At 41.0% G+C, this 14,283-nt stretch overlaps 1 protein-coding gene across 1 annotated transcript in view; it reads left to right on the top strand.

The window, feature by feature from the left end:
• Window positions 1-9,557, top strand: part of E2F6 (E2F transcription factor 6) — a 115,790-nt gene extending 106,233 nt beyond the window's left edge. Inside the window, exon 7 of the mRNA XM_069235940.1 lies at window positions 8,907-9,557. Within this exon, the coding sequence (XP_069092041.1) occupies window positions 8,907-8,911 (5 nt within the window). The 3' untranslated portion in view covers window positions 8,912-9,557. The remainder of the gene's footprint in view (window positions 1-8,906) is intronic.
• Window positions 9,558-14,283: the final 4,726 nt, after the last annotated feature.

The following is a 14,283-nucleotide window of genomic DNA, read 5'->3' as shown; positions in this document are numbered from 1 at the left end:
GCACAAAGCTGAAGATGGCTTTCTCATTCCAGACCTCCATGTGATCAACCGCCATTGGATCTCTGTCCTGGCTTCACCCGTCAAGGGACTCTCCGACTCGTATGTTAATAGTTTCCGCAAATGAGAGGCCTTCAATTTCTGCAGCATCCTTTAATGCAGAAGGCCCAGGAAGATTACCTGTATTGAAGATGCTGACAGCCCTATTAGCCTGGCCAACTGTCGCATGGAGACTTGCTTTTTCTCTAGGGTTCTTCTTAGTTCTCTTCTACTGAAAACCATATTCTTATTTATGACAAACCCCAGAAATATAATCTTTCGAGATGGTGTCAGTTCCGACTTCTGTGCATTGATGAAAAAGCTCAGATCTTGCAACAACCCTATGGCCATGTCTCTCTCATTGCTTAGACGTACTGGATCTTGATTCACCTGCAGGACAATGTTGAGCTAGACAGAGAGCCTGATACCTCTGGCTCTTAACAACACAACCGGCCTCAAAACCTTTGTGAAACGCCACAGTGCACGGGAGAGACTGAAGGGTAAGGGCTCAAACTCGTACACCTGATGCTTCCACAAGAATTAGACAAACCTTTGTGTTACGAAAATGTGGATCGCAAGATATGTGTCTTTCAGGTTCAGTCTGACCTTTCAGTTGTTTAGTAGCAGAACCTCAAGACAAGGTGCATGCCTTCATTTTGAAATGTCAGTAAATAAACCATCGGCTGAAATCCCTTAAATTGATTACGGGTCAATGACCTTGGTCCCTCTTTGCCACCAAAATATTGTTGCAGAAGCAACTCCCTGGGAGTAAAGACATTAGAACTGTTCCATTCTTGTGCAACAAAGACTGCACTTCCTGGTCTATTAGGATGGCTCCTCCTTTGAAAAGCAAAGAGTAACTGGTTTCCACTGCAGCATTCCGAAGAATTCCATTGTAAAGCTTGTTACAGTCTTCAGGACCCATTCATCCTGTATTATCTCCTTCCATTTGTGCATCACAAAGCGTAACCTTCCCTACCTTTGGTTGGGGGGGGTGGGTGAGAGGAGGTAGCTCTTACTGGTTGGCCCTCCTGGTGCATTAGCACCCCCTCAGAATGTTCCTCCACTTCTACGCAGGCTGTGGGTCCTGCCACTACAAGGACCTTCTGCTGTGCAATCTCTGGGAGACTGAAGTAAATGAACAGATGCTGGAACACCACCTGCTTCTACCGGCCCCTCCAAAAACCTTTTGGCTAAAGACTCATTTCATGGACTGTTGTGCCATGTCCAAAGATGACAATGTATAACAAACTCTCCAAGTTCTTAATGGAGTGGTTCGCAAAGAGACGACCTTCTGCCAGAGGGCCTGCTTCTGCAGTGGCCATTTCAGGAGGGAGGCTGCCTCTCCAAGGACGGAGCACAGTTTGCGTTTCCTAGGAAACCTATCACCCTTTGGTCCCACCTAGACACAATATTTAGTGATACTCTGTTGTCAGTTTCCCTAGCCTTCTCAGCCTTCTTTATCAGTGGGTCTACAATATCCAGCTATGGCTGATCCTTTTTTAAGGTCTTTCTTTAATTTAGTAATAAGTTTTGCCATCTTCATATCGATTTCTGTGGTTAGCAGCTCTTTTCCCTCTAGTAATGTTTTGGGCATGAAGACATCCCCTACCCTCTTTGATTAGGGGTGTTTCGAGTCTGATGCACATGTATTGAGGATTCTTGTCCTCCGTGGTCAATTCAGAGCACTGCAGGTGATAGATACTGTCTGGATCTAGCACGTTGATGGACTCCCTAACTACCATAACCCTTTCTACAGGGTTTGTGTCCATCCTAGGATGTTTGGCGCCACCTCTGGTCGCCACAGTTGCTATGACCCTGTTTGTGTCCCGTCATCTTCCAGCACTTGTTCTTCTGAATATTTCTCCGCATCAAGGTCCTCTAGTTGAGGCTCAAGGGGTATGTCTAGGCCTAGGGTGTTTTACATCAGCTAATTTTCTATGGCACTGACTTGTCTTTTAAGAAAAAGCATTTCTAGGGCATTCAAAGGCATCGGAAGAAAGAGAAAAGTCTTACGTTTTTGGCTACCACCTTTCATTTACCACTTTGACCACCCTGAGGTTTAAATGGCGAAAAAAAAGGCCCAGGTTCTTTCCCCTACCGTTGTTTCATCTAACTGCTAGCTGCAAGTAGCAGGATCTTTCTGCTCAGGAACTCCAATGCCGACAAAACTGCCCTCTGCTGGAATGAGTCTATAGCACTGAAAAACACGTCATCATTAGGGAGTTGCTCATCTCTTGCCTCACGTCTCGAGATGCTTCTCTGGGCACCTACCATAATTGCTCTGGTGTAATGACAATTTAGATTGCCTTAAGAGACTTCTTTGTAATGCTCTTTACTGAGCAATACACACTAAATCGGAGTTAATGCCCGTACATTTTCTGCTTTTGGCTATGGAGTGCCTAAACAGTTTTACCCCACCAGAAGTAACCTCGTCAGTACCAATAGCTCTAATAAGCTGCCCATGATCACATAATGTTCCCCGACTCGGTCAGGAAGTCTCAAAATAATGTTACCTGGTCTCTCCTTTGTTGTGCCGTGTTTTAGTGGGTGCTAGAGCCTATATAATCCCGATGCAACGGAATAAACGCAGGCTATTACCCCCATCATCTTGCTCTGGATGCAGAGACTAAGAAGACACGAAGAGAAGAGTAGTGTGTTCTGTGCACACATCCCTAGCGGGTCCGAAACTCCATCACTGCCTGTTGCGTAGTCTCTGTTGCTCCATTTGTCAGCGGAGTATCTGCCCTCATTTCGGGCCTAACATTGATGAGGTAAGCAAAGGCCCCTGCGGAGTATTGCTGGCACGCTATCGCACGAGTACCATATGCATTTTTAGCTACAAGACTGCACATGTAATCTCTGCTATTGATGCTATAGGCCACTTACTTAGACATCACACTTATTAATGCCTTATAGCACATGTAAAACAGTAAACAAGGAAAAACTCTTATCTGGTTACTGAGCTGAGAAGAAAGAAGTGCTTTTGTTTGAAAGACTGTTTATATGCACTAACCAAGCCTTGGATTGATAGGATATTGTTTCAAGTGCTCATGGGAGTTGTAGTCCTTATGCTACAGTGTTATATTTCGCTGATGAGCAATAAAATGGAGAAAGTAATGCATAATCTGAGCCTCTAATCGTGACCTAGAAGGCAGTACAGTGCTGCGGAAAGGCTTGGTCTAAACTTCCAGAGTAATGAAGGCTGGGAAATTTGGAAAATTACTGATTTTTATTTCCTACATGTAGATAACTCATGGAATTAATTCCTGATCATTGCAAACTGCTTGAGAAATAGTCCTTAGTGTTTGCCTAGTGCCTTCTAGAGCCATCAGTTGCTTCCCAACTGGAGGATGGGCAGAGCCCCACGGGTCTATGATCTTCCAAAGAGAAATTATCTCAGCTAATACTTCAGCTGCTATCCTTGACATTGGTGGTACAGGATCATGGTCAAGTTACTGTCCTGTGCGCACATGGAGATGTAGCTAAGGTTTTCATAAAGAAACAACATGGGGCAGCTCAACAGGCCAGCCATATGGTTGCCAAGAAAATACAGGCTAGAGTAATCTAGGTCACAGTATCGTTCAAAATGTTCTGCAGCAGGAAGCAGTCAGACAGGGAGAAATGAAAGCGGTCTAACAAGATGCAGCCTGTCAGCATCGATATTAGAGGGCGATGTGGGATGGAATGTCATACAGCAGCACAGTAAATAAAGAATATGAAGGAGTCAGATTAATGTCCCAGGCCCTTATAAGGCTTACCTTGATCAGTGTCCTAGTGCCAAAATGTTCGAGCCTGCAGATTACAGATGAAGGAAAGATGCTGCCAACACAGGAGGGAATAGGGTAGGGTAAAACTGCGTATATGTTGCTCCAGGCGAGATGAGTAGAAAGCGTGAGGCTAGTTGATGTGTCCTCAGGTACAGAAAGACAGAAAAATATGGGATATGTGGCATTCTTTCTGCTCCTTAAGGATTTACAAAGGTGAAAAGCATAAGGCCGCCATGCTTTGCGGTAAAGAAGGAAGGGTCATTGTAGGGCATTGGTGCAAAAACAGTAAGCGCAGAATCTTAGAACAGGGATAACATTTACAAAGTCCTGAGGGAGGCATTACAGTGTGCAGTAGCTTGGTGCAGGTTTGTGATTGTGGGTATTAGGTTATCACTGAATTGAAGGAAAAAAGAATTTTAAAAGGGTTTATCTGGAAGCAGAACGAGCTAAATCTTGTTAGGCAGGCTGGCGATAGTGTAAATTAGAATGCCAGAGAAGTATGAGTAAATGGGAACTTTCAGGAGGATGGTATGAATAGTTCAGTTTAGAAAAATAAAATGAAGAAGAGAAGTACAAGTACAGAACAAAATGCAAAAGCCCAGCGTTAGCTTTTAAGAGGTTGGGCAGAGACAATGTTATCTCCTGTGAGAGTCCAGTGGACTGGAAGCATCACAGAAGGCGCAGCAAAATATCTAGGTTAAGAATTGGGGACATAATGACAGTGCGGGGTGTGCTGAAACTGCAAAAGGATAGACAGCAGTCTCAGTTCAGATTATCTGGATGAAAAGGTACAGGGAGTAGAGCACCATTAACCCTCTCATGCTCGTAAAGTATTGAGGACAAATTTGGGTGCCGAGGGTTGTGGGAAATATGGGTAGGGAAGAGTTAGAACCACGAGAGTTTCAGCATGAGGAACATGATTAAGGGCGGGACAGGAAACGAACATGGTGATGCTCCAAAAGGAGAAGACAAAGGAACATATGTTGGTGACATAGAAGAGCTCCATCTGAGCTCCAGAATTAGTCACACACAAGTAGGGGTATCTCATGTTGTGTTAGAAGTTAATGTCTACTGTTCTTGTGTAAATCATGTAAACAAGAATTATCATAAGAATCCTAAATATGTCAGTCACTAAAAATGAAATGCGGGTGAAAGCTGGATATATTACCATTGCTCGGTCACGCACCTCTACCCTTTTAAGACAATTCCTTAATTATGTTAGATTCATCCGGCTTATAGCTTGATATAGTAGTTTAGCCTGATATTTGCAACCATTTAATGCTCCCCACATTCCTGTAGGCCTCAAATCGGATATCGGTTTGTCAGCATCTCTCTTTCAGTTTGCTAGCCGTGCCGCTTTTGCTGGAGTGTTTCATGCCAACAGAACTTGTACAGCATCATCCTGCATGCAGATTTCGAACTACCTTGAAATACTGCGGACAATGCAAACATCCTTCACGAAGGCATTGTGAGCAGCAGAAATAGATGATAGTTGAACACACACAATCTTTGTTAGCTTACAGAAAAAAGGCTAGGATGCCTGGGAAAATAGAAGCCTGTTTCTCGGCCTTTTCACTTCTGTCATGCACTCCATTTCATTCAGTGCATGATGACAGTGTTAAGCTACATCAAGGACTGTGACACATTACATTGTCTGACATATGAAACAAGCATTTGCAATGCAACAGGTCTCGCATTTCTCCGAGTTACAGCTATTAACAGTTGTAAACGCCCAACCGGACTTTTCTTGCCACATTAAATGGAAAAAAAAGAGCGTGATTGCGCTGCTACAGTTCACTCGTAGTGAAACCTATCGGTAAAAGTGCAATTATATACGTAACTGGCAAAAGTACAATTAACTATGTAACAGGATCTATGTCATGGAAAGCGCTCGACCTCTGTCAAGCGAGATCGCGCTACGAACAAAGATAAAAAGTAGTCCACAAACCGGATGGAAAACAGTGAGCCTCGCATGTTTTCAGTACTTGGTCGCTGCGCTCGAGGAGGGCTAACCAACGGAAAAGGCATGACGTATGCATGCCTTCCACTAATAAAAGCAAGCAGATTTTAACAGGCAAGCCCACAAACCAATGAAAGACACTGATGTGACATGGACGCGGCTCCGAACCCTTTTCTAACTCCTAAATCGTCTCGCAAGCGAAACGCATGCGCAAGCGACGACGGCTCGACCCTAAAAATGGGTTCACCTGTGACAGTACAGACGATATTAACTAAGCTTTCCCTCTAATCTATGCAGAGTGCTCTTATACCAAGGGCATAGGATATAAGAGTTAAGCTTTGTTACCAAGTGCAGTTAGGGATCTTTTCATATGTAAGATAACTTGTTTTTACATACCACTTAATGCCACACTGTTGCTTTTTTAAGTGTTGCGAATAACCGGTGTTAAAATTCTGATTTAGTGGAATAAGATGATTACAACTTATGAAGGATAGAATGATCATTTGTCCTTGCTGGGATTCAAATTTCTGGCCTGTTTATCACCGCATTTTTCATCCATAAACTTTGAACTCACCGAATCATTTAGCTGATTGGAAGGAGAGAGAAATAGTTTGGACCACAGCAAGTAGGATACTATCTGGACAGATTAAACTGAAGTGGATCTTTCTTTCATATTATTTTTGCGGGGACATGTTTACAATGTAGACAAACTTTTTTGTATGATTGTCTAATTTGCTAGGACAACGCAAGTTACACTTTGAAAGTGTGTTAATTTTGTTGTTGGTTACATGGTTTTTAGATACGTCAGCTGAGGCCTAGACTATGAACTGATTTGCCGGAGGCACAACATTTACATCTGTGCCAACGGTCCGTAGTAGGCCAGTGATTGGGCAGGCTTGCTAGCTGATTGGCATGCCCAGATGAGAAAAAGGGAACGCTTTCAGTACTCAGCCCTGTAACAGTGGGGGTGCAGGTGGGATAGAGGACTTGAATGTCCAAGGGAAAAACACCGGTAGGTCATTATGAGGCAATCGTCCACATGGCTGCTGACTGGTAGTTCCAAGAGAGGAAAATACCGATTGGGTCAGTAGAGAGTAAGGTGGGCAGGTGACCTAGTGTGGCTGTGGAAGGTCCAGAGAAGGAAGAACATCTGGAAAAATTTAGATGTTACCTATGGGAAGGAGCGCTAGAGCAGTGTGTGTGGATCTTACAGAGACAGTGAAATAGTGGTTTGTCACTTGGGGATTTATCCTTGGCTGTAAGGCAGTGTGATTTTGCAGGGTCTTTTGTGACTCAATTGCAGATGGTATGCTTGTCTTAGGCTCCTTTGCCTATCCCTCAAGGGACATCACCAGCATTGGGATTGGAAGCGATAGGTACTGTTGTTGTAGTCTTCTACTGCCTCAAAGTCACTTGTGGTGCCTGAAGCAGCGGCATCAACATTTGGAGATGAAGTTATTCTACTGCTTCTTTTCTGTCACCTGTTTTTTGCAGTAGTGAGTTGAGTGTAGAAATGAACAGGTAGAAAACAGAAGCAACTTTTAGGAGCGCCAATAATACCTATTATTTGTCTGCATACTTACAATGTGTTGGAATTAAAAATATATTGATCTTTCGTTAAATGCCATAGTCAATTAAAACATGCAACATGTCAAGCTGTGAATTACTAGCCAGGTCTTATTTTTGTGTCGCCATAGAGAAAAGCAAGTGTACACCTGTGCTCATACACTTTGAGCATGCAACGAACTCTGGCTGGGTAGTTAAAATATCTGAAATAAAAATATCCACATTTAGATATGCCCTTTGTATCTAAATCCGTGACGATGAGTTTTATGTACAAGCTGTAGGCTCGAATCTCAGCAGGCTGGACACTAGGAGGACCCAGACACTCATTATCTGTGGTTTATAAATTGAGACCCATCGAGCTGGTTAATGGCACCTGTCATGAACAGTATAACAAATCAAATCAATGCCGTTAAAAAACGCATCATAATTTTAAAAGATGTATCTTTCCAGTATTTTACAAAAGAAATTTGAAAAACATTGACAGCTATACAATATGGAGCGCAACAATATCTGAGACTAAGAACTTGAGATACAGTGTGATGTTGCATCTTTTGATATTTTGTATTTATCATCAGAAATAAAAGCAATGCTAGCTATCCTTTTTTTGTGAAAGACCTTTCACGTTTCACCGTATAAACAGGATATGATTTCGGATGTTACTGCCCTTACCTCACGTAATCAATCCATTGCTCTTCCAAGCCACCTACAGTACCTTATTTCTTAATAAGTAATGGTGTGCAAAATTTGCATTTATGTACCTACTCAGAATTTCTGAAAAATTAGTTGAAATTGCACGTAATTTTGAAACCCAGTATTTGGTACTGTATTTTAGAGTGAAATGCATCCCTGCATCCATTTATTTTAGAAGTTTTTGCGCTTAAAAAAAATAATGCAACAACAGTCGCTCTCCTTCTGGACGTTCCTGTTTTCCCCCATACGCTCACCCTGAATTTTTACTGTGCATCCAGTTCCTTGACCTTTTGAAGTTTCTTGACCTATGGACGTATTCCTCTATATAGTGCAGAAACTCCTTGATGACTTGCAGTATCTTTATAACTTATAGCAGGTGAGTACTTTATCCTATATAGGATTGGTGTGCAATTGGCCCCTCACGCCCTGGGTCCACTGCTCCTGCTGCACTGTTGATAGCTACGTTCCTGTGGGCCTGTCATGCTCATCAGAGCTTTACAGTCAGCTAGCATTTAGCAGCACTCTGAAACAAGTGTATAACTCCGCATGCACCTCTTCCCCATCAAGCACCACAACCAGTCAACAGTAGCAGACTATCTAAAGCTACAACTTTCATGACGCATTGATCACACTTCCATCACGTGCTCCGACCAAGATGCAAACCTTCACGGCTCTGAATTATTTTTTCTTTAAAAAAAATGTATTGCATGATGTACAGCACGGTGACACCACTGATTTCTAATGGTGCTTTATAAAAATGTTCAAATTTGTTTGCTCATTTAATGAGTAATACTTTAATGTTTTATTTTTATTAGAGTTCTCCATGACTTAATGTAAAAGAGAATCTGGTAACGGGAGTTTAATCTCTTCTTTTGCCCTTTCAGGTTGAAATACCTCCAGACGATTGGAATTGGGCAACACCCATTTGAACTCCATGAGTTTTGTTTAGTTTTCATGTTGGATCTTGTTTGCAAATGAATTGCACAGCATTGTGTCCAAATGCTTTAACCACAGCTCTGCTAAAGACCTATGGTCTTATATACATAGATCAGTTATTCTTGTAAAACTGTTGAGGCTCGAACAAAGATGGAAAGTTGCAACAGAAAGAAAATATGTTGTGTAGCACCGCAGCAGTTTATTGAAATAAGTTCATCTGTAACGGCACTCAAGAGTGTAACAAGCACTTGAAGTTTTGACAGAATGCACTTTAAAGCCAGGCTGCATTTTCACAGATTTGTTTTTTTTTTTGTTTTTTTAATGTTGGGATATCGGAATGTAAACATACATGTGGAATATGGGTATTTATATTCTTCTTACTCAGACCTTTTGGTAAATGTTTAAAAAAATAAATACAAAAACAGGGAAACCTGTTATTTTGTTCTTCTTTTAAATGCATTCCGCTTATCAAGTAGCTGACAAATTACCTTTAAACTTGGTTGCTTGGTATGTCTTTTTGAAATCAACAATTCGATTGAAATTGAATTTTCCCTTTACCTTTAGTATGAAAAACATTAAAACCAGTTGGCTGTGTGAAATTTCGACCCATTCGAGTGTTTTTTTCCAACTATTTTCACATAGTTCGGTATACTATGATTAAAGTACTTGTTGTCTAACGATTTATCCAACAGCGTTGTATTTTGTTGGATCCATATTCTCAGAATAGGAATACATTTGTTTGGATGAGTATCCACAGAGCATCTATTTATTTGTCTTCATGCGTCAGACTTTAGTTGTGTTCTTAGAAATTGCGAGCTCTGTTCAGATTGCCGGCTATCAGAAAGAATGCCAAGCACCTTTGCCAATTACCCTCCGTGCCTTTAGTTTTAGGCTCTTTTCATCTAATTTGATGTTTTCTTTACTGTTCTTTCTTTGATTTTCTGTTGTGTCAGATAATTGAATCGTGTCTTAAGATTCTGCTGCAAGGATTTACTTGGCAGATACAAAGTGTTGCATCTGGTATATTTGGAAAATAGTCTATGAAGATCGCTAGCTAGTAGGTTCACTGACTCGTTATTTCCTAAAAGGAAACTGTGGCACTCATATTGAGGGACCTTCCTGTGTATTTTCTCCCTTAAAAAGGTCAGCAATAACTTTGGCTTACCATTGTGCCTCTGTCAGCCACTGACCCGCTTTCCAAAAAAAGGAAATGATTGTGTAATGTTTCTTTGACTCACATAGCAGACACCCTTGCAACCATGCATAATTGCCCAACAGATACAGCTTAATGAACCATGTAGGTGTAACTGAAGTTTAATTGATGTCCACACAGATCATGTGTTCCCAGTATGCAGGTATAGACAATGAACTCCCCTGATAAGAAGACAGCTAACGCAACTATTAACAGGTGACATTTTTGGCTGTATTTTTGCAGTTACGAGGTTTAAGTCATACAGATTCCACATATACATTGTGCTCAATCCACCAGGGTGAAGTGAGAATTAGTGATTGTTCAGCTGCACTCACCATCTCAATAAGTTGTAATGCAACCACATAGGTGGAAAATCATGCTTTTTGTTGCCATTTCCTTCTACACTCCTTTGCCAAGAAGTTCTGAACAACTGTTTTTGCTTGAAGCAGGTCATTTAACTTGTAATTTGTTCTATTTAGCGATAATTGTATTCTTACTCCTAGGTCTCCCACTTCCACAGTTACCCTACAGACCTCTTGTAAGCAATGCTCTTTATCCGCTATTTTGAAGATATTTTGTGTAACACAAGAGCCACCTCCATGTCTGTGTAAACGTGTATCAAGCATGAACGTAGAACAGGCATTCACATGGAATTCATGGAAGTAACTGTTTTAATGGGGCAGAGAGTACCTGTCAAAAATCAGTTTGAAGCAACACACAAGTGACAACCATTATGATGTTGTCAATTCATCCGAATTGGAATTTATAATAGATACGAAATGTCAATGTGTACAAGAGAAAATATACTCATAAGTGACTTATGAGAGAAGAATTTGAGATGAAGCCCCAAGTATAAAAATAAAAAAAAAACATAACCAAACAAGAAAAGTAGTGGCAAGTGAGTGAAAATAAATAGTACATTGGCATAGGACCAAATAGCCTTATTCACTTTGAGACATCTACAAAGGTTTTGTGAGTCTTTTCAGATCAGCAGATGACCTGGGTGGCTAGAGATGGGAGGTAAATTAGCTCAAGGGCTAACGTAGGTGATGGTGTAGATGGGGAATATAAGAAATACATGTTCGTATGTCAAAGAAGCGGAACCTGTGTGCAAGTCGTCATTTCAGGACTGCTGGATAATGTCACAGTTAATAAGGCCCGGGTAGGTGCACACAGGCTACACCTCCTTGACATACCATTATCAAAGCGAATAAAGCTGTCTGTTCCAATACCAGTGTACCATTTATTTTCACTCATTTGAGACTATTTTTCTTGTTTGATTGTTCTTTTTCACTTGGGGGCATGTTCTCAGATTATTCTCTCAAGTCATTTAATAGTGTATTTTCTCTTGAACAAATTGACATTTTGTGTCTAGAATAAATTCCAACTCGGAAGAATTGAATGCTTCAACTTCATACTAGTTGTCACTCATATGTGTTGCTTCGAATTGATTTTTGACAGGTATTCTCTGTCCCATTACATTGGTTACTTACATAAGTTCCATGTGAATGCCTGTTTAAAGGTTGACAATTTTTAAGAAGCATGTTGGATGTGGCTGAATAACAGGTGGGAGTTGAAGGGGCAGATAAGCACACAGATTAGTACCCATGAACTTAGTCTTCAGTCTTATTAAAGCTGCAGCAACATTTGGTGGTCTGTTACGAACCCAACTGTGGCAGCAAGCCTTCCAACAAGTTGTATATAAGTAATGTATTGACTAAGTGTACCAGAATTGCCAAGAAGACCAGTACCCTTTCTTAGTGTAGAGTTTGATTGTGATTTCATGTGCTCTGTACCATCACTCTGAAAGGGACAATGAAAGCAGATGCTTTAAGGAAACACCAACCTCATGAGTGTGGCTAGGAAATGTATCAGATGTTACTAAAATGTTGTTCAATCAGGAGGTCTTCACATAAAAGGATCTCTGTTATAGTAAAATGAGTTCTGGATATTCTGTACCACTCTCTCCCTGCAAATTCCGTTTTTGCTACTATGGTCAAGGAGAGACTATATTTTTTCCATTGTTGCCCTTATTGGACGGGAAGCAAAACATCAGTGATACTAACAGTGTCTACCTTGCCTTCACAAAAGATGGTATCCAGATCTCTTTCGCCTCTTGATTTGTCTGCACCAAAAGTTGTCAAACAGAGGTAGTCGCCTTTCCCAAATGCTGTGGAGGGAACTTTGAATGTTTTCAGGCTAGCTTCAATAATCCTTAAATTTCCTTGTCGGAGATTTTGTCTTTCTTGTTTAGTAATCCTAGTGGTGCCCAGACAGCCTTCTGCTAGGGCATGTTGTGTTTTTTGGATAACAAATGTTTTTAGTTTAGTGATATTTGTCTTATAGTTAATTATTCTTAGTTTAACTTATGGGATTTCAGTATCGTCTGGTACAGATCAATGTTTTGCTTTCAGCCTTCATTCTTCATTATTGCGATGCAAGATGGCAATGGAGAGACGGTTGTTTCCTAAAGGTGCAGACCTAATATTTCTTCTTTGTTGAGTTGTTTTGCGCTCTTTTTAGAACATGTTTATCAAGTTGCTAATCAGAATTGAGGAAATGAAACTATAGGTCCTGCCGTGGTGTCCCTGTCCGAGGCAGATGCAACCAGCCCAACTCCCTGCTTATCGGAAATTAGTTTTCCTGAACGATTCGCCAGCAGTTGTGCTATTAGAAGCCATGATTTCTGCGAGTCTTTCATCTGACAAAGCCGAGAACCCTTGTAGCAGCATAAGACTTAGAAATAGATTGTAATGTGTACTGACGTCCTTCCCGGAAACAGCGAGAGTTCGAAGCATGTAAATCAGTAAAGGGTAATCATGCGGAAGAATTATTACGGGTCAGTAATTTGAGTTTATTCCTAGTCCATGTTTCTGGCAGATGGGGCAGATCTTTGTAAAGTTATTAAAATATCATGTTAAAACCTATTTTGTATTTTTTTTTTAACACGGGTAAATAATTTGGTATAGGTTGTTTTAGTAATTACAGATAAATTGTATAAATCTAGTGCTAATCGTCAGCAACAAAGGGGCAGTGTGTTTATGCTTGCAGTGCCCCAATCTTGGAGCTAGATGGTGTAAAAAGCCATCTGCTAAGACACCAGCCTGGCTGAGAATTGCACCTTATCAAAATTCTGTATGATTGAAAATATTTAAATGTCACAGCTTTCTTCTGTTTCCCGTTATAATTCTCAGTCATTATTTTGTTGCAAGAACTTACTTAATACCATCAGAAGAACTGTTGTGGTGGTTTTTTTTTTGTGGGGGGGGGGGGATTACAGTGTTTGACGCTATTCTAAAGCCTATTTGTTAATTAAAGCACATTAAACAAGATTGTCTTCCCGTTTTTTTTTCGGAATCTTCATAACTAGTGTTTTAAGCTTTAAAAAAAAAAAAGAACCTGTGTTTAGTCAACAAGACAAAAGGCAAAATAGAGCACAGCGCCAGACTATCAAGCCCATTTTCTGCGATCCAACAACCACGTGTTCTGACTTCAGGCTCGTAGAATTCTTTTTATGAATATGGAGTTACTATCTCTATAACCCATTTGTGCCCACTACCGAGATAAGAAGGAAATGAGCATGGACAGAGCAAGAAATTAGGGAAAACACCAAGAAGTGAAAGTACTATCCCATATGTACACATCTCCAACCTACTCCTTTCCCATTAATGACCTAGCGTATTATTTTCCACTCACATTCCTATGGACTAGATCTGGTTGTTACCCATTCAGCCCGTTTACCTCATTTATACAGCAGGCCGCAAGCAGTTAACTAAACACAGAATGTAAAGCAATACACAGGAGTCTTCTTAGCAGAAAATAGGCAAACGAAACGAGAAAGTGCATCACTTCTCCCCTGCATACCTCTCCCCTTACCAACGTCCAGGAGTCACCTCTTTGGTCAGCCAGTCCTCTTGGACCGCCCGTATCTCTTAGTAGAGCTAAATCCCTGCTTCTGTGTTTTTCTCTTGTTAAGAGATTCTTGGCTTAACTGGCTTTCCATTCTGCACTGTAAATTTTGATTCCCTGTAGCAGAGCAATACACATCTCATCACAAGTGCGAGTTTTCACGCAGTCTGTTTCTAATAAAATCCTTAGGATGGCAACTATTCATAATCCCCCTTTTGACTGCT

The sequence above is a fragment of the Pleurodeles waltl genome, chromosome 5 (assembly GCF_031143425.1).
Source record: "Pleurodeles waltl isolate 20211129_DDA chromosome 5, aPleWal1.hap1.20221129, whole genome shotgun sequence".
NCBI lineage: Eukaryota > Metazoa > Chordata > Amphibia > Caudata > Salamandridae > Pleurodeles > Pleurodeles waltl.
Note: the sequence above shows the minus strand (reverse complement) of the source record. Positions and strands in the feature narration are given on the sequence as shown.